This window comes from Hippocampus zosterae, chromosome 16, assembly GCF_025434085.1.
Source record: "Hippocampus zosterae strain Florida chromosome 16, ASM2543408v3, whole genome shotgun sequence".
Lineage (NCBI taxonomy): Eukaryota > Metazoa > Chordata > Actinopteri > Syngnathiformes > Syngnathidae > Hippocampus > Hippocampus zosterae.
In genome coordinates this window covers 16,062,466-16,082,652 of record NC_067466.1, presented here as the reverse complement: position 1 = coordinate 16,082,652, position 20,187 = coordinate 16,062,466, and the positions used below count along the sequence as shown (strand labels likewise).

Below are 20,187 nucleotides of genomic sequence, written 5' to 3'. Positions count from 1 at the left end.
CAAACCCCATCGAGACCTTTCGTCCTTCCCGCTATACAATCCCCTTCGAGTGCTCAACCGGATCTCGGGGCGAGTCAATCAATCTCGTCTGGATTCCCTTTTCCATCTCAGTCACCTTGGGACGCTCACATTTCACTTTTTTTTTTAAATCCTCAATCATATATCTTAATAGTTTCTCTAAGCCTCAGTCCTCCCCCCCCCCCCCCCCCCCCCCATCATGACTGTGTTTGCACTAAACCCTTCAGTTTGTCCTTTAAGGCGTCCTACCACCTTCGGAAAAAACGCTTCTTCTCCAACATGAGAGACTGATGGGCCAAAATGAGGAAAACAAAAATATAAGTGTATGTATATATGGTGAGAGAATCAGATCATTGCAAAGCCACAACAAGAAGAAGGCCGATAGTTTCAATCCGGAGAAAATTGCATTTCCTTATCTCTGCAAAAAAAGTTTTGGGTTTGTTTTGTTTTTTTGATGAGTATTGCAGGAGTCTCTCATATTGCCCCGTTCTCCGATTCTCCCGCAGGAACTTCGACAAAGTCCTTCAGGGGGCTCCGCTGGATGAGCGACGGAATGGACTGCCCCCTCAAGACTTTTCAAATCAATTCTGAGCGGACCAGGATATTGCATTTTTTTTAATAAGCTTATACCATCTGCAATAATAACTGCGCTGTGGTGGTGAACCGTCACGGAAACCTTCCCGCCGGTGACTTCCAGAGCCTTCGAGTCGGGAGATGATTCAGATGTTGCGAGTCACACCGATACATCACTGAACCTGAAATCTAATCTCGTGATTTGTAGATAACCCGAGCTTTGACGTCACGTGGTTCGCTCAAGCCCGCGTGAGCCAACAGGGCAATGGAAACAAAAGAAAAAAATACATCCATATTGAGCCCCCATGGATAGTTTTTGCATTTTTCAAGGTAAAAGAAGAAAATGACAGGGCAGAACGACCTCAGCCGAATTGAAGCCCCCCCCCCCCCATCAGTGGCAGGTGATGCAACAAACGTCTGAGTGAGGTTAAGAAAATTCAGACATTTTGCCTTACGACACAGGAAGCGAGCGAACCGCACAAGCATGAACGTTTCCACTGGGGCGGGGGCGTGCTTCACTCGACACAGAAGGAGGGGGGGAAAAAAATTAACCCCGGTGCACCCTCTGCTAGTTTCCCCACGTAAAAAGAGCAAATCCAATTCCGGATTGGACAATTCAAAGCGCCCGTGTGGAGACTCCTTATTAGATGAACGATCCCGGGAATGAAGACTCCCCCGCCCCGCCTTTTTTTTCCCCCCTGCAGGCAAACTAGCTGATGGCTTCATCCATCTGGCTCTGGCTCACTCGCTCTATTGAACGCCGTAACCTGGTACGGTCCCCGGTGTCTTAATAAAGTCTGCGTCTGTGTGCTAAACTCAAGCGAGTGAAGCTAATAGGCCGGTTGGAAACCGCGGTTAAAAAAAACAAAACGGCGCGTGGTCTTCGCTTACCGAAACTGGAATGACAACTTAGTGGACTTGAAAATACCAAAAAATGTTGGGCTCAAATGAGAAAATTACTGACCAAAACAAATAACCGACTAGTAAGAAATAAGGAAAAACATTCGCTGGAGCACAAAAATGACACGCCAAAACTACAAAGGTCACAGGTCAAAACGACCGGTTTTGATATTCACCGCGTCAAAGCCTCGCAGATGTTTTTCCAAAGTCCTCATCACCAAAATTCAGAACAGAGACTGATTCATCGCGCTCGTCAAAGTCATGAGAAATGAGTTCACAGGGACGCCAGCAAACAGCAGCGTTGGTTGCAAAGCTGCGCACGGATTCCGAGATTTAAGGGCGAGAAAAATACGCACCAAGGCTGGAAAAGACCAAACGGGACGCAAAGTGATTCATGGATTCAAAAGGTGACATCCCCTGCTGCCATTCAAGGCCTACGCATCTCCATTGAGTGCACAGCCGAACCATTAAAGCAAACAGCACGACTAATGGATGGCTGATGTTATTATGTCTCGACAACAACAACAACATCCTGTTGTCTTTATCCGCCGCGGCGTGTGCAGCGCATTCATCCTCTGCGGACTGTACATTCATACACACGCCGAAGACTCGGTGCGTCGCCACCATGAGACCGCAAACGATGGGCATCCATCCGACAAAGAAGCACACGCTGGAAAAGTCCCAAAATGGGAACCCTCTTGAAAGCCTTTTCCCAGCATGCATCTGTTCATTCGAACGACAGCGTCGCCCACAGTGGGTTCCTAATAAAACGGGTGCCCGCCTCACAAAGTTGTGCTGTTTTGAAGGACGGGATCAATAAATTCAGGGTCCTACCTGGTTGTTGAGATGATCCTGTAGGAGGGGGGAAACAAAAGAAGCAAAATTAATTTCACACAAGACACATTCGATGCACGTCATGCTTTTTTTTTTTTTTGATGGCATCATATTTGAATTGATATATTACTTTGAATCGACAACTTGAATGAAAAAAAATAATAATAATTCAATTTCTATATTCATGATTCTCATCTTGTCTAGCCTGCGCCCAATAGAAAACAAACAAGGATGGTATGGAAGGCATGAAAACCCACCGGATTCGAACCCAGAACCTTCTAACTGTGAGGCAGACATGCTCGCCACAACAATCCCGTGATGCCCCATTCTAATCTTGGCAAGCCTTCGGAGGATAAACAATGACTTTTGCACCAGCCCGCCATTGGCCCTGCGGCAGAGGGGGCAGGCTCATTGGCCAGCGACGGACGGACAGACGGACGGGCGGACGGAAGGGCTGCCCCCTCAAAACAGGCTAATTTTATCAATCTTGATATCTCGGTGAGGTGGCAGAGCGGGGGGGGGGTTCTTATGTTGCTTTTGCGGAAACTCCCCTGAGCAATTCTCAGCAGCGTGCGCGCATGTGGTGAGTGGCGATTAGCCAAGCCAGTAACTGACATGACACACTGATGCTATCAGAGGGAGGGAAAGTTATGCGCGCCTCAAGCAAAAAAAAAAAAAAAACGCAATATCGGTGACTTCTCCCCAATAAATCGACGGATCGTGACAACAATAAAATTTCATGGAAACACAACAAGCAGAGTTATTGCCTAAAAATGTCGGAAAAGAGACAACTGCTCTGACCTTTATTGGTTAATATGAGGACGTTCGATACCACTTTTCTTTTCAGACCGATACCAATATGACACACCACATTCATTATCGCCTCATCGTGTATCGCGACAGCATCGTATTGTTGCTCAAGTCAAACCTTGTCAAGATTTTCAAACCGAGTGTTTTACCTAAGCAGTCGCATTTTGCCTCACTCCCGCCTTGCGATTGTCATTTAGCGATTTATTTCCTTATAAAATAAATCACTCGTTGCTGTATCGTGATACGGTATCGCGCACCGTAACCTTTTTCCTCAGTCCTACCTTGTATCCGGCGGGTTCTTGGCCGTCCGTGATCAGCTCCCGCTCGCCCTTGGGGTTGATCCTGCGGAAGCGTCGGCGGGACCGCCGCTGCGAGCCGGCCCGATTCAGGAAGCCGTCGTCGCCCTCGCCGCCGTTGTCCACCTGCAACACACAGCGGGCACCCTCCTCAGAACGCAAAAAGGACCGCTCCGGCGTTGCTTGGGAGCGGCTGCGGAGGAGAACTTTAGACGGCTCGATGTCCGGAGTGGAATTCTGAGGCCAGGGATCAGAGTTCTGTTTGGTGACTTTGGCTTTCGCCGGCTTAGAATCCACATTGCGATCCTGGTCCTCATCCTTTCGCGCCGCTTCGGCAGCGGGCTCCTGATTGAAGATCCAGTTCTTCCAGAGAGCCGACAGCCGGTTCCAGCGCGGCCCACTCATCCGGACCACGGGCGGTTTAAAAATCTTAAATAAATAGAAACTTTCAGGGGAAAAAAAAATTTTTAAATCGGGGCTTGTCATCCGAGTTCCATCCGCTCGACACTTTGCCGAGCCTGCGAGTGGCTCACATGCTCGAGGCCCAGGCGCTTCCTCCAGGAAACGACGCAAACATCCTTCTCACGAGGTGTAGCGGCAGGAAGAAGAGAAGAAAAAAAAATAGAAAAAAAAATAGAGCAGATTCCAGAGATCCGCCGAAAACTTCCCAGTAGAGTTTTTATGCTGGCTGTTGTCGCCGCAGGAATGTGTTTTCTTGGCCGGTTGCGTCAGTCAATGGTGTCATTGTGTCACCACGCGGGAGGAATTTGAAAGACGCAGCACTGAAATGTTGATTTTGTTCCGCTTTCGTGGTAAAGTCGCTTATTGTGATTTTCTTTTTTTTTAACTTTTTGGGGAATCATTTGTGAATCGTGTGCGGCTTCTAATACACTTCATGTAATAATTTCAATTTTTTTTCCATGTTAAAATCTTTATTTAATCACTTATTATTTTCTACATGTTTATATTTATTTGGTAAGCATTACTATTCATGTTTGTATTCTGGTTTGTTTTTTTAATCTGTTATAAATTGTTAGATCAGTTACGATCATTACATTCTGTATATATTTATCTGTTTTTACTCCATTTTAGTATTATTATTTTACAGTTTTTTGTTTTCTTTAGATTTGATCCAATATGCTTTTATTGTTAGCAACGTTTGAACTATCCACATCATTGATACTCTATGATTTTTGCTGTTTTTGCTCACACAGCTCTGGCTTTGATACAAGTTGGACGCCACTGCCGCCAACAACCACAGTGACGGCCGCGCTATTTGACTGAGTCGCTACGATTTTGCGAATAACGCACTGAAAGGCACCAACATAGAAGATATGTGCAAATAATGGCTTTGCTCGATGATGGCTTTATATGCAAAAAAAAAAAAATTAAAAAAAAGGTCCAGTGTGTCCTTTTAATGAGCCTCATGGGACACACTGCAGATAATGGGCACACCAACCCTCTCACACGCGCACACACACACACACTCGTCTTAAATGGGACCGGACGATAATCTTTCTCTCTCTCTCAAAGCGCAGGACGAAACAATGCATCGTGTGACCATCAGCGCGGCTGCAATGTGACCGCACTTCCGATTTCCTCATTGAAAGCGTGTGCCTGTGTGCATGAGTATCGGTAAATGTGTGTGCGCGCGTGTGTTTGTGTGTGACTCATGTCACAACTAAGCATGACCCAAACATGCACACACACTTGCCGAAGAATGTCACCTTTGCACCGATATAAGCGGCCAATTCCCCATGTGGCTAATTAGCCAATTGGCAGGATTTTAGTGAGTCAACATGCTAGCTTTCGCGGTCCGACTGGCCCCCCCCCAAAAAAAAATTTGACGGAAAACTGCTGAATTTATGTTTTGCGCAGTAAATCAGTGTGCCAAAGTTGCCGGGCAAAAATTACGCAACAGAATTCTGTGGCTGCTACGCAGCTAAATTACGTAGCATGCTACGAATCTAGGGTCCAAAATTACTGAGGAATATTAAATTACGAAGTTATCCGACAAAGTTATGTGAGTTTTTGTCTAATGCTTTCTAGGCAAAATACCGAACAAAAATTAGACCTTATTTATCGTAACATTGGATCTTGTTTTTGTTTGGGGTTTTTTTAAACAAGGTTTAAACATTTTAAAATCTGATCTGATCTGGAAATCAGCATCTCCGGGAGGAATGTCAGTCACATTAGACGTGTCAGGAATGCAGACCAAGAGAAAGAAAAAGACAGAGGGTGAAAAGAGTTGCTGCGTCTTGTCTTACCACGATCATTTCTGACGGCTCCAGCGTGATGCATTCGCAGCCTCGCCGGCCCCCCAGCTGCTTGCCGAAACTAAAGATAACACGCGCACACACACACACACATGAACAGAAAGTGTGAACATGAGAGGGAAAATCCAGCTGGAGACCACATACTTGTCAGGCTTTACGTCGGGAATTGTAAAGGGTGAGGAATTTTTTTTTTTTTTTTTTTTTAAACGATGACTTTAAAAAAGTCAGGTGTGTCCCCAACAGGCATTTTGGTGTTTTTCTGCACGAGCATCAGCATACGAGTGTATAAAATGTCACTCACGCACTACGTCCACATTGCGTTCATACAATGCCACCTTTTGTCTGCTTTGTGTGATAAGAAAGGGGGTGAAGGGGCAGAGGGGGTGGAGGTTGAGAGGGGGGGGGCCAGCTGAGCATTTGTCACAAGGATTGAGTTCAATCAGAGTTCGCTGGAAGAGCAACAATAAAAAGAGCATAATAGACTGTACTGTAAAATAGATACTATAAAAACAGGGCCAATTTTCTCTTATGGAGATTTTTTTTTAAACCAAACTAAGATATACTCAAAAAAAAAGGCCTCATTTTTATCAACTGCGTTGAAAAAAAAGAAAAAAAATCAGAAATGTTGTTCTCATAAAATAAGAGGTGTTTGTTCCGCCCAAAAAATAAAAATTCATTCTTCAAAAAAGACTTCTTCCTAAAAAGAAATTAACTTCATTCTAGTAGGATAATTGTGTTAAACTATCTTTTTTTTTTACAAATGCTCCTGACATTTAAACTTGAAATGACAACAGCATAGCGCCTAACCCGTGTAACCAAAAACCGAGCTACATTCCAAGTCAATTTGGAGATTTTTTTTTGGGGGGGGGGGGCATTTCAGAAATGCCCACCCTGGTTGAGCGCGACCATTCCCGACGCCACCTGAAGGTGTCCTTTTTCCCTGCCAAGTGATGAGATATGCGCATTCAAACTCAAGCACCCGTGTGGGAAATCCTCGGCTAAATGTTCGGGTGACCACCCAGGAGAAATGCAGAGACGACCTAGCAATGCCTGCAGAGTCCCAGGACTTGGGACTTGCGGGCGAGCCCCTCCTCCTAGAAATCGGGCCGGCTGTTGACAGATGTCTGCGCACTCCAGCGAGGCGAAACCGTCAGAGCTTGCACAAAGTGCCGACCTGGTGTGTGTCAAATTGGAGGGAACTCACCATAGAGAATTTTTGGTGGGGTCTTATTGCTTACAAATTTTGGAGACTGGACAGATGGATGACGCCAAATTGTGAGAATTTTGCAGAGTTGTCATTGCGTGTGGGCAGCGCATTATGGCGAGTCTTAATGAATGATGCAAATGTTTTGGAAAAATTCTGCCCCCACGGCTAGTTTTACTCAGCAGCATGAACATTGGTCGACATCATGAATAGACCCACAAAAAAAGGCTCACAAAACCATGCCTAAAAAGGCGCAGAAAGTCTGGCGGTTTGGTTTAAAGCAGATGTTTGTTTGTTTTTTTTCCCCCCATTTAATTTTTCCAGTGGTTCTTCAAAGACTCCTACAACAGATTTTGCCCAACTGCCGCCAAATTTGAACCACAACGACAGACAGATGGGAGATGCAAAACTGCGATCCTCATGGGTTTAGCTCATTGAGTGGATTGTCATAAAACAAGTGTCAAATCGCTTGTTGCTTTTGAAGAAGCTGACGAAAAAAATCTCGTCTCGACTTGACCACGTGAAATTTGATGGACGGGTCCATCGAGGGTGGACCCGCAAAAAAGAAGCCACACCTAAAACGACACAGAAAGTCTGACATTTTGGTTGGAAACGACCATTTTAGGGTCACATTGGCCATTTCAAAGACAAACCCCCAAATTCGAACCTCATGGACAAGACAGATGGGAGACGCTGAATCGTGAACCATTCTAGTTTTGATCATTGTGTGTGTTTGGATCAATGGCAACCAAATCTGATGACTCATCTTAAAACTCATCCCCCCCCCCAAAAAAAAAAACTTACACCAGATCCTGAAACCAGAGCTGACTTTTTTTTTCAACCCCAACTGTCTCTTTCGGAAAGCACCAAATAGTTCCACAGAGAGCAGCTGTCAAGTTCAGTCAAATAGAACCTAAACTGGAGGACGCTCATCCGAATCCATCAATCCTCAATTTGTGCATCTTCAATTACTCCGGCCGCCCGTTGAGGCGGCAAACAAGTCGGGTTTGATGACTTCACGTCTTGAAACCCAGCTGGGACGTTAATGATTGTGGATATGAAGTCCACACGAGCGACAAGCTTTCGTTCAACCACACGCGTGCATACACAGACAAATTTTGAACTCCCAAAGCACTTTGCCTGCGGAGAAAAAAAAAAAAGTCCTAAGTGCCAGATTTCAGTGGGTGATGATCTCCTGTGCCGCCGCCCATCTTTCAACCCCGGTTTTACGAAACAAGGGTCTGTGTGTGTGTGTGTGTGTGTGTGTTTGAGGGCTGACAGGTCCACTGACAGCTGCAGTGCCGCGGGGCAATAAACCGTGACAGGCGGTCAGGAAACCAATGCCCCCCCCCCCGTACACACAAACCGAGTGCAACCATGTTGAGATAAAACGACAACTATTGAAGATGTCAAGCACCTTGGATGCGAGAAATGTCTTTGAAAGTTCTTAGTGTGTGTGTTGGAGACTTTTTTTTTTCTTCTGTGGATTATTTCAAGTAGGAGTCGTGATCATTTTGTACAAAGTGGCAAAGCAAAGCTGTTTTTTTTACGTGGATTTCAAGGCGTCTTGTGAATTTATTTTGACGAGGTGGCGGTTATTATGTGGACTTTTTTTCCCAGGTCCACTTTCTTATTACTTATTACTTCATATTATCTATTATCATTTTGTGTCAGTGTTGCTGGGTCGTTTTTTGCAATTATTTTTTGGGTTTTTTTTTTTACTGGTGTGGATTATTTTTAGTCGTCACTCACGCTGGCCTAAAATAGCAAGACTTTACGTGTCAAACCAAGTACTTTCCAATGTCAAAAGTGGAGTAACCTAGAAGAGCCTAGAAGGCATTTTCAGGGTTCAACAGCTCAATCCAAACAGAGCGGCGGGTCCACCACCGTTTCTATGGCTACCAGGAGCGAGCGGAAAGGCAACAGAAACAAAGGATGAAAATACACACACACACACGCACACACACACAACTTTAGGAGTCATTTGCAAAACAATAATGTGACGTTTCCATTTTATTTTCGCCGCACTCATAAGCCATGCTGTTTGTTTAGTTGGGAACAAGAAAAAGAGTTCCCACATTTGGGAATGTTATCAGTGCTGTTTGTGGATTTACATATTGATAATACAGAACTGTGTGTGTGAGAGAGAGAGAGTTTGGAATCTAAAGAGGGTAGTTTCTGTCCAATCTAAAATACGGATAAGGAAGACGTTAGGGGAAGGAGAAAAGCGGGAGCTTTGAAAAGAGCTCAAGGTCAAGAGGGATGAAAGAAACGTCGGAAAAAGAAAAACAAAGTTTGAAGCCCACTAACCGGCAATGTTACAGGACCGCTTGTCAGGAGTCCATGGGAGTGAACGGAAATCCGGCATGTTATTCACCAGGGCGGTTAAACAAAGAAAAGACAAAAAAAAAGGGGGAAAAAAAGGACGATCCCAAAAGTTACTCCGCAAAAAGTTTAGGAGGAAGGAGTGTGTGTGTGTGTGTGTGTGTGTGTTGTCTCCCGCTCGATACTGCCCTGTCTGTCGGCTGCCTATGCTCATGCGTGTATGTGTGTGTGTGTGTTGCTCATTTCCTGCCTGATGTGCTGGCAGGCTCCAGGCGGGCAGGCTACACAAGAACACATGGTCGGCCACTGTTCCACCCAGGTCTACACATTCCACACACACGCTCAAACGCGCACGCACACACACACATACACACACACACACAAAATACACTCTGACCCGTTCCTACACCCCCTGCTGTGGCCACTAACCAACACACAGCCTCCGGTCATTTTGCATGTCTGAAAACCTCCCCCACACGACTACTGCCAGTACTACGCGTGTACGTGCACGCAAGCATGCACACACACGCACACATTCGTGCATAAATACACACATTCGCAACGTATGCGGAGATCCTTCTAGCAAGCCTAACTAAAGCAAATCAATGCGCGTCACTGTCTCAAAAAAAACCAACAACAAAAACAACACATATTGGAAATCAGCTCTAATACTTTTTTACTACATAAGAGGCTGATTTGGGGGTCATATTTTTTGTAATAAATACAATTTGTAAAATTCGGTGTGTGTGTGTGTGTGCGCATTGAGGTCCACGTACCAGCACCTGGCCAGGTACATGTGCTCCTTGACGAAGACGGACCCAGAGAGCAGGACGTACCAACAGCTGGCAATGCTGTCAGGACTGCACAACAAGAAGACTTTTCGTAACTTCTTACTTTGAAACATAAACACCAAAATCCGAATCTAGACTTGAAACACAATTTAGAAAGGCTAACTTGATACCCTAACCCTAGTTTGAAACGCTTGAGTGTTCTGAGGGTGTACTCACTAGAAGAGGATGCGGTTGGCCTCGTGTCTCTCATACCTGGCCGAGGTGCACATGGACCTGCGGGAGGGTGAAAAAAAATGAAAATCGCATTGAAGATCTTCTGCCCAGCACTGTTTCAGCCTTCATCCCTCATCTTTTTTTTATTTCTAAGGACCATTGTAACATTATGGTGGTCTGTTTTTCAAATAGATTTTTTCAGGTGTAATTCCACTATCGACCAACAGATGGTGGCACAGTATTTCATTTCACTTAAGAAGAAGAATGAAAGTGCTAAGTGTTTCGTTTTTTGCTTCGGATGAATGTAAAATCCTCTTCAATCCTGCTTTTTACGCCTAAATAAAGCAACAACTGCAGACTCATTTTATAATGTACATCATTGGCAATGATTTATTGGGAAATGATAAGTTTGTTACTTTGGAAAATACATGATTTGTTTCCTGTAAACACAGAGGGATCAGAAAACTGTTACAATGTGCAACGTTTTTTTTGTGTGTTAAACATGGCTGTTGCTCTCTCAAAATACAGTATTTTCTGTGTTTCGGATTTCACTTATTGAGGTCTGGAACATAACACCTGCGGTGGAGGCCCCATTACGATATATTGTTTATGGTTATTAATTGTTGTCAGTGACACCTGACAGCAGCCGAGGGAACATTCCGAGCATGCTGTCACCCACAGGCTGGAAAACCTGTTTGCAACGTAAGCTATCAACAAAAACTATGCAATGACTCCGAGAACAGGTGCATTGAGCGCAGGGGGTAGGGGTGTGCATACTTTTGTGCTCAATGGCCTTTGATTCTTTAAAAAGGGCAGATGGGCCATTTATTTAAGAATGAAACATTTCATGTCAGCTGTTTTATCCAGCAAATATTTTTACGTTTGATTGTTTACAATAAATAGCCAATTTTTTTTTATCAAGGATAAAGAACAATGGAAAAATAACGAATTAAGTCGTCTGATTTTCGAGGGGAAAGACGGCTAAATCAATGCATACATTCCAGGATTATTGATAATGTAAATGTTTGGCGGCGGGATTAATAGACGGGCTCTGGCGGCTACAGTTAGCATGTTAGCATTGTGTGTTAGCATACGGACCTTAGCTGGTGCTCCCTGAGGTGAGAGAGGACATCCATGTGGTAGAGGTGGCAGTAGATGGTGTGCAGGTCCTAAAACACAAGGTGTGAGGGGGGTGGGGGGGTAATGTGCTTAAACATGTGAAATAGTGATATTTTGGAATTAAAAATATATATATTTTACAGTATGTTAAAATACGCTAGCGACATAAAAGCGACTAAATCTCAACTCAGCTTCATTTATAGACCACTTTACAAACAACCCTGGCGGCGTGCAAAGTGCTGTCCATAAAGCACACATCAGATGTATAAAACCATAAATTCATAACCCAATAAAACACAAAAACTAAAAGCTAAGTCTTATATTGAGTCGCATGCTATAATCCATGTGCGTTCGTCTCAATGCTTGGGAGATGTTTTCCCAAGCGCGCGGGGGAAGCAAGCCCAACGTCCTGACGCGTGAACGGCGTTCCGTCTCATTGATGCCGACACGCCGGTGACAGCATCCACCCGTCGCGCTCCCGAAATAGCGCGCGATCAAGCCCGCTTGTCAAAGCGCAAAGAGGTTGACAGAATGCGGACGCTGAGCAGATAAGCGGCGGACAGATTTTCCGGCACGGCCGTCAGGAGTCCTCTTCATTGATCTTTGTTGACTTGGAGAAGGTGGAGTCGAAATGGAGAGTGCTACATGGTTTTATGTCATCCAACACCAACACGACCCTAAAATAGTAGACTTCAAATCAAAATGGTTGGCTTCCTTCTACAGACTTTTTTTTGTGGGTCTACTCATACTCATGCATGTCCCCCGAATTTCATGCTGCTAAGCAAAACAGGCCGCGGGGGATGAATTTTGAGGTACGTGGTCACGGTTCCGCTGCAGCGCATTGATTTGCATTAAGTGGGTTAGTGAGCACAATCAAGTATTGCAGTAAGCACCCCCGTCGTGTTGGCAGTTCATGCCCGAGGCAGGCGGCGCTCACATGTGACAAGTCGGGCTGCCATTGGTCCAGTGCCTCCAACTGTGGCCCCTTTCACACTTGTACTTCCTTGAAAATATCATATGCACGAAAACAATTCACGTTTACACAAAAGAAGTCCCGAGGAGAAAACCGCAACCCGTTGAGGCAGCAAAGTCCCCAACTCTTCCAGAAAGGCTGTTAAAAAGGAATTTGTCGCCGCTGGCTGGGTAGTCGACGTCAACCAGAAAGCAGCTTTTAATGTGTCATAAAACACCTTTTCATCTCCCAAAATAGCAGCACTTGAAGTTGGAGCTATTCGTGGAACAAACACTTGAGAGGGCTTCACAGTTTGTGCCTGAGCCGCGTGTGAGCATAGCTGCAATGATGCTGCCACCTGCTGGCCAACACAAAGGTGACAGTCTCAAGGCACCCGGAAAAGGCTGAAAATCTGCCCCACTCTCAAAAAAAAAAAAGAGTCACATTAACCCTATTTGACCTTTTCCCCAAAGTGGAATCCAATCTTTGTCTTGGACTGCGCTAAATGCTGTGCTCGCGTAGGACTTTTTATCTGCGTCACTGGCGCTCGCACAAAAAGCCAGTTGTCGCCACGGATGCCCACGCCACCCATTTCTGATGTTTGACAGTAAGAGGGCCCCTTTTGTTCCCATGCTGGATTTGCAGTCATGAATGTGAAAGAAATCTTGACGGTATTTTAGCTCGCTTTAGTTTTTTTGGGCGAACAGTTTTAAGAGGCTGAGACACTTTTGGGGAGGTTTGAGGACACTCGACTTTCAGGAACTGAGGATAACTGATTTTCAAGAGTTCGTTGAAAATCAGGAGACTTCCCAGGAGGTTCGTTGGGCAGTCTCCGAGTTTTGTCGGCCAGTTAGCGTTCTGCCGGCATTCCGCTCACACGAAGGCTATTGTGGACATAAGACGTGGCGCGCCCACTTCAAAATGACTGAAGAAACATCTCGGCCCGCATAGCTGACCCTCAACATTTATCTAAACCTCCAACTCCTCGGGACTTCGGGTCAACGTCGCAATTGGTTGAGGGCAAACAAGCCCGAGCCGTGTGCTTCAACGGGTCTGTTTAGCAAGTGAGTGCTAAATGAGACAGAGTGAAGTGTTCGTTTAGGACAACGAGCCACATACCGCAACGCTCTCTGTGGTCCTTCGAGAAAGTACCAAAAAAACCGCCCTGATCTCTACTTTTGATTCCTTCCGCAGCCCGTCTAGGGATCTTTGGCAATTTCGCCTTCCTTGCGCCATATCTGCTTTCAATTTCAACTGCAACCCGTTGAGGCAGAAAAATACTGTGCCTTAATAGAAAGATCTAAAATCACACCGCTGCAAATATAACCATTTCCAATTCGAAAAAGGAATTATGCGCAGCCAAGTTTGAACACTGCCTCGTTCTCGTCAGGTTTACTTTCTACTGCAGCCTGTCGAGGCTATGAAGTCGGTACTTTAAGTCCGTTTTAAAACACACATTTCTGTCTACAATGAAGTTAAGACATTGTCTTGCTCTTTCCACGTTAACTTTGGATTCCTACCGCAGACTGTTGAGGCAGCAAAGTACTTGCTGCTTCTGGAAAGCTCTAAAACAAAACGGGCAGGAAGGTCGTGATTTTCTGTAATTCAGTTAGGTAGGATATCGACTTGCTATTTTCACGTTTGATTTCAAGCCTGCTGAGACAGGAAAGTATCGTCCTTGTAGAAAATATGATTTTGCCGAACCAAAGTCGGAATATCTATGTTTATGTTCAGCCCGCTGATGCTCCTTGCAGCAACTTGCACTTGGTCCTTCTAGAAAGTTCTTTATGACACTCAAGAGTCTGAACTCCTTCAAGTCAAGGGAGGCCTTATCACAAGCAGCATCAATGTGAGGTTACAAGAGCACTTGTAGCACTTAACGCTAAATCCCCTCTCCGGGCCGTACAAAGGCACTATTCTTAGCAACAAAGCGCGCGCACACACACACACACACACAGACCGAAACATCGCTTGCAGGCCGCCCGTCAAGGCGGCGTAATTGAAGACACATGAGGGCGATCGGCCGGCAAATCGCTTAGAAAAAGTAGCACAAAGGCAGACGCGGGGAAAGAAATATGGGAAATGTGTTCAATTTCCGTACCCTAGAAGTTGGGCGTGCTCGCTTGGACAACTTCATGAAAATTTTGTGAGAATAAATAAATAAATAAATAAAAATCACCTGGAAACTCTGCGGGGAAGTGACGGCCGGTGACCGGGGCCTGGAAGGCAGCGGCGTCACTCGCCAAACCGCGCAAAATACACACACCGCACGCACCCCCCCCCAGTGGAAACTATGACATTCTGTGTAATTTTAGAGTACTTTTATGCTGGAATGAATGAAGTGGCGGGTGGGATGTTTTACGGCTGCGGACGATCTGACGAGACCAACGCAGTAGAGACGTCAATGAAGGGCCGTCAGCGGTAAAAAATAAATAAATGACGTGGATATTTGTGCTGTTAGCAGGCACTTCGCTCGTGGTGCGACAAGGTAGCAATTTAAAATTAATGTTTACTTTCTATTTTCACCGCAGCCCATTGAGGCAGCTGAGTACTTGGTTCTAGAAAGTTCTAACGCGTTCTTTTTTTTACTGCAGTGAATTTTGGATCTTCCGTTTTTCTTTTTATGCTGTCGTTTTGTTTTTGTTTTTTCTTACTGCAGCACATTGAGGGATTTTCAAAATTGTAGTTTGGATTTCTACCCCAAGCATCTGAGGTCCTGCTAGACTGTTCCAAAAAAGCCGGCGCAGAAACGTTTGCAGCTTGCTTAGCTCTCTTCAGGTTCACTTGGGACTTTTTACATCGATGGAGTCAAGTCTTACAAGTTCTAAAACTTGCCGTGCACTCCGACAACAACGAGGCGGTCGACGTCGGTGAGGAGCCTTGGTGGAAAAATCCCTGGGCTCGCCGTTGCTAGCAGTTAGCTCAAACTGCAAGCATGACATCAAATATTTGCTATTGAAATTCACGTTTACTTTGGATTTCTACCGAGGCCTGTTGAGGCGACCAAGTACTTGGTTCTTTTATCAATTTCTAAAACGAAACTGCAGGAAAGGTTGCACCTCTTCAAGTTTCAATACTTCTACAAAGTTGCAAAACATGTTTTGGGACAATCCAAATAGGACAGATCCAAAATAATGCTCCTCAGTACGGCAGTAATACGAGTGGCTCTTTGCAGAGGATAAAAAATACATGCCTGTGAGTAATAAACCAACTACATGAAGCATCACTGGTGGCTTTCAAGTATCCGTTTTCTAATAGGTGACAACACTGTGGCACCAATGCTGTTCGTCAGCTGTGGCGTTTACCGTCCCGAGTTAGCATGAAGCTCGCAGACAGGCGATCTGGCTGTTTTAAATACACAATTCTCTTTGTGAACACAATATTGTAGGTCAAAGACAAATTGCTCCACAGGCTAATTTTACTTGAAATAACGAGATATTGACATGATAAACGTGTCAATAAAATTCATACGGAAATCACATTCAAAGATAGTCAAATTGCAGTTCATGCGGAGAAACAGGGACCGCGCATTCGTGTACTAACGGTGCCAGATAGGTCAACCTTTCACCAACACAGCTGCGAAGCCACAACTGAGTCAGTCAGGGCCTTTCACTTCCTGTTTGCCATCCAATTTTCAAAAAAATGCCACAAAAATAGCCTTTTTTTCTGCATAACGGCGGCGACGGGAAGCTTTACTTTTGTCTTCTGCTTTCATTGTTCAAGAGGAAACATTCCGGGAATGCTGCTTGGCACATTCCCAGCATTCCCCAAGCAATGAAGAGACATTCCTTTCAAACCTGTCAGGTGGCGCGTTTGAGAAACTCAAAACGGCGGAAGGATGCTGACTCAAATCTATGAGGTACTTGCTCCGACTTGCTCCAAAAACAACAACAACGGAAAGTTTGAAGAAAGCTCCGGTGGGCGTTTGGCGTCAGTGAACACTCGTACTGGTGTAGGTCTGAAAAACGTGTTATCATTCATCCTTTTTTGCAATCGTATATCATTTAATCATTTCAACAGGGTCAGCATCAAATATTATCGGCGGTTTCGCCCTTATGCCGTTTTTCTTCCAAACTAAGCATTGTATCTCGATATCACCAGTCGAATGGTACATGTATCAATACTGTATCGATACGGTATTGATACTGCCACGTTGATTATCGAGAATGTTCAATATTTTTGTATTGCGATATTATCGTTAAACTACCGTCATGTCATTGGAACAAATGGCAATGTCCATTTCATTACTCTGTCAATGTCAATCTTTTTTTTTTTTTATTGGATGATATCATTGGCACAGAATGAAAGCAGCAGAAAAATAAAAAATTGCCGCCCACAACTAAGACGCTTCTTTTTCATCTGATTCATACTGAACATAAAAAAGCTCTCACAAAAGTGTCGTAAACGACTGAATGAGTCGTCTTATCAGTGATGAAATTGGGTAAAACATGCGCGGAGGCGAACGACGTTATTTTCCTGTTGCACAACCTTCGTTAATTTCTACCTAGAGAAGCCTGGAGGGGGGTATTGCGCCTCGTGACGCCACTTTGCATCACAGGTGGACTACAGTACTTGTGGGGGTGGGGGCGGGGGGTTGCGCATGACAGCACGCTGCAACAGTCTCCGACACGTCTGACGAGAAAGTAGCATTTTTATTTTGCGGGGAGGCACGTTGGGGAATGTTGGGAGACCTTTCGAGTCACTCCGGATCGGCAAATCCCGGATACGCTCGATAAAGCGGTCGGCGAATCTGCGCAGCCAACAACAATGCAGCTCTGCTTAGTTTTGACTTTAATGTGTGAGCTGGTCCATGGCGTGTGACGGGACAGAAAGATAGCGGGGAGGAAATAAAAAATAAACAATGAATAAGCCTTTGTGGATCATTTAAATTGGCCCCGCCTGTTGATTGTGATTACCTGACTAATTCGATGCTGGAGGAGTCCACCTGTAGCCTCCATGCGCATTCCTCTCTGAGAGCTGTGTGCCTGTTCATGCCTGCTCGGCTTCATGGAATGTCCTGGCCCTTTTTTTTCTCCTTTAAACACGCACTCAGCGTGTTGTTAGCACACGCATGCGCCAGCTAAGATGCGGGCCAGCGACAGCACGGCGGCCAGAGAGCGGGTGCCCACAGGAAGTGGCGGCGTGTTTACTTTCAAACAATAGCCGGCAGGCAACCGCGGCATGGAGCAGACGCTTCAAAACAGGTTTGCTTATCGGAAAAGCTGCTCCAACACTTACGGAATTTAAAAAAAGGGGGCGGGGGGCGGGAAACATGTCAATGACAGAGACGTCAAGAGTCATTTTGTGGTGGAAGTACATTGTCAACTTTGAATTGTGACTAAGCGAGAGCGGACGAGGATCACGGAACGATGTGCTCATTGAGCCCAGCCTACCGCGACCCTGTTTAAAAAAAAAAGAAAATAAAAAAGTTGGAATATTTTCAATTCTAAGTGATTGAGAGCGGTCAAGAAATGTACAGATTTTTTTTTGAAATCACACTTTCTGCAAGGTTATTTGTTCTTAGAATTTAAGCAATGGACCGGAGGAGAACGACCGAATCAGCTTTTTTTGACGCTCATTGGAGGAGTGAGTGCGTTTGTTATGGTTTGCTCGCGCATGTACAAAAGCGCTCTATGGACGACGTGAAAAGCGGCTTTCTGGCCGGCGCGCGGACGCAAACAAACAGGGGATCAAGAGGCGTCAAAAGAGGCCCTTTATGAAAAGATGGAGGTGCTAAAAAAAGGAAGAAAAAAAAACGCTTGCACCACGACCTCTGCCTTTCTACCAAGGGGATGTCTGAAAGCGCCACAGAGCACACTTGTCATCGTTGTCGTCGTCATGGGACCCAGACCGGGACTGTCGCTGATTGCAGATGATTCAAAATCTATTGTAATCTTGCTTTGAAACAATGATCTCTTAAAGCTTTCGAATTGTGGCTGACCAAGAGTGGTTGTAGTTGCCATTTCCCTTGGAGATGCCATTATGACTGTGAAACCATATAAAGAAAGACAATAATAATCATTTCTTCAACTATTTAAGTGACTGTAATGAGGGGTTTGGAAACAAGAAAATGCTGACAACAGCTCTCATTTATTACATATGATCATTATAAAATTTTGGTTCTAGGAAGCATCATGCAAGTTGACATGCTTGATAGGTTTTCACGGGCCACATAAAATTATGTGGGGGGCCAGATGTGGCCCCCAGGCCTTGAGTTTGACACTGTGTTCTAAGTTATGGGAAATGTTCAAAATCTTTTGGGTTTAGGTTCTTTCACTAGCATATGCAATTTTGAAATGAAGAATTAGGCCCCTCGACAGTGGATGAGAAATATTGCCTCAATTGGAGCTTTTTTATTCCGGTTATTTAGAATTTAGAATTTGGGCTGCTTGAGACAGGATGAGGAACTACACCTATGACATACTACTTCGTGTTACCAGGTGTTGCCTTCAGGGACGGTCTGAAATAATAAGACTATTTACCTATTGCCAGGTGTCGTACAATAAACTGACGTCCATTTACAGTGAATGTCAAGGGCCGTCTGACATCACAGCTTTCAGTATACCCTTAAGGGACATTATGACGCCATAGCTTTCCTCACTCATTATTATCATTGTTATATTCAGTGCTCAGGAGTTGTATTCACAAGTAGTCTGAAATCACGGCATCCACAACACAGCTGTGGTACGATACGTTTAGAAACAAGCGTGGCCTTGAGTGACGGTCCGAAATCATAGCGGAACTACCCCTCGTTTGTGTCTACTTTGCCGTAGAAAACGTAACGTCCCTCAGTTTGTCTCAGCGTGGCTACCCGTCACAAAGTAGTTGTTACTACACGCTCGTTTTGTAGTCTAAACCCTTTAACTCCACTCAAGTCAGGATTAAATAGCATATTATTGCGGTTTAATAACGCAGTCGGTTGACTAAACAAGGTATTAGCTTTGAAGTTGTGAGCTAACTGAGGGAAGGGAAAAAAAGGCGATGTGCTAATTTACAATGCGATGGCTTCACTTACCTCTGCCGTCCGCAAGGCGGGCGGCTTCCTCAGCGCCAGCTTGAAAGAACTTTCCATGGCTCCGGTCATTTTCATAACGTCGAATTCCAACTAGGAGGGACTTTTCCTTCCTCTTTAGTATGTCTTTAAACTTTGGATGCAATCTTATTCTCCGCGTTGGAGCTCGTCCTCGCCGGGGTGCGCATTGACGGTGGGCTTTTTCAGCTACCGCCCCTGCAGCCGGGCAGGGAAATCACGCCAAAAACTCAAAAGACTTCTGAAAAGAGCGTCGTAAAGCAGTTAAAAGTGCCACAAAGTTGTATCCGGGTCGTCATGGGTTCTCTACGTCCATCTCGACCGCCGCCACCGCGAGTTCCATCCGAACGGTGGAGGTTTTGGTGCCCTCCTCCCAGAGAAACGAGCGAATGTGGCGAGTTGACGACATACATCTGTTTGCCAGTAAAGTGGCGCTGCGTTCGGGTACACTCGGAAACGAAGGAATCGAGTGACGACGCACGGAAAATGGACATAACTTACGACGTACTCAATTCCTTCGGATGTAAAACATACGTATGAAAACAAGTTTAACCTCATTTTAACTATTTGAAATATAAATAACCGCGTTGTACTTTGGTAACCGATAGTCACGCACTTTTATGTAGTCCGTGAAGGCATCGCCGACTGCTGACACTTTCAGTAGCTGTGAAGTGTAGCGAAATCTGACTACCGTAATAAAAGTCACGGTGTTCATAAATTACACGGACTTTATCTTGTATTCACTGGTCAACACACCATATTATTTAATGGTGTCATGACAAGAACAAGTGCGTGTTTTAAGTCACTTTCTTAAACGCTCATTGTTGCGCTCGTCATATTGCATAA

At 45.0% G+C, this 20,187-nt stretch overlaps 1 protein-coding gene across 9 annotated transcripts in view; it reads right to left on the bottom strand.

The window, feature by feature from the left end:
* Nucleotides 1-19,767, bottom strand: part of LOC127588754 (rap guanine nucleotide exchange factor 6-like) — a 45,648-nt gene extending 25,881 nt beyond the window's left edge. For 2 of the 9 annotated variants that reach the window (XM_052047598.1, XM_052047597.1), the window contains exons 1-2: nt 3,417-4,455; nt 2,326-2,343 (exon numbers count right to left, since the gene is read on the bottom strand). In XM_052047598.1, the coding sequence (XP_051903558.1) occupies nt 2,326-2,343; nt 3,417-3,917 (519 nt within the window). In that variant the 5' untranslated portion in view covers nt 3,918-4,455. Of the gene's footprint in view, nt 1-2,325; nt 2,344-3,416; nt 4,480-5,698; nt 5,769-9,221; nt 9,350-10,012; nt 10,097-10,243; nt 10,301-11,338; nt 11,410-19,326 lie in introns of those variants that run through there. The other 7 variants (XM_052047596.1, XM_052047603.1, XM_052047602.1 and 4 more) reach the window with 7 other exon arrangements.
* Nucleotides 19,768-20,187: the final 420 nt, after the last annotated feature.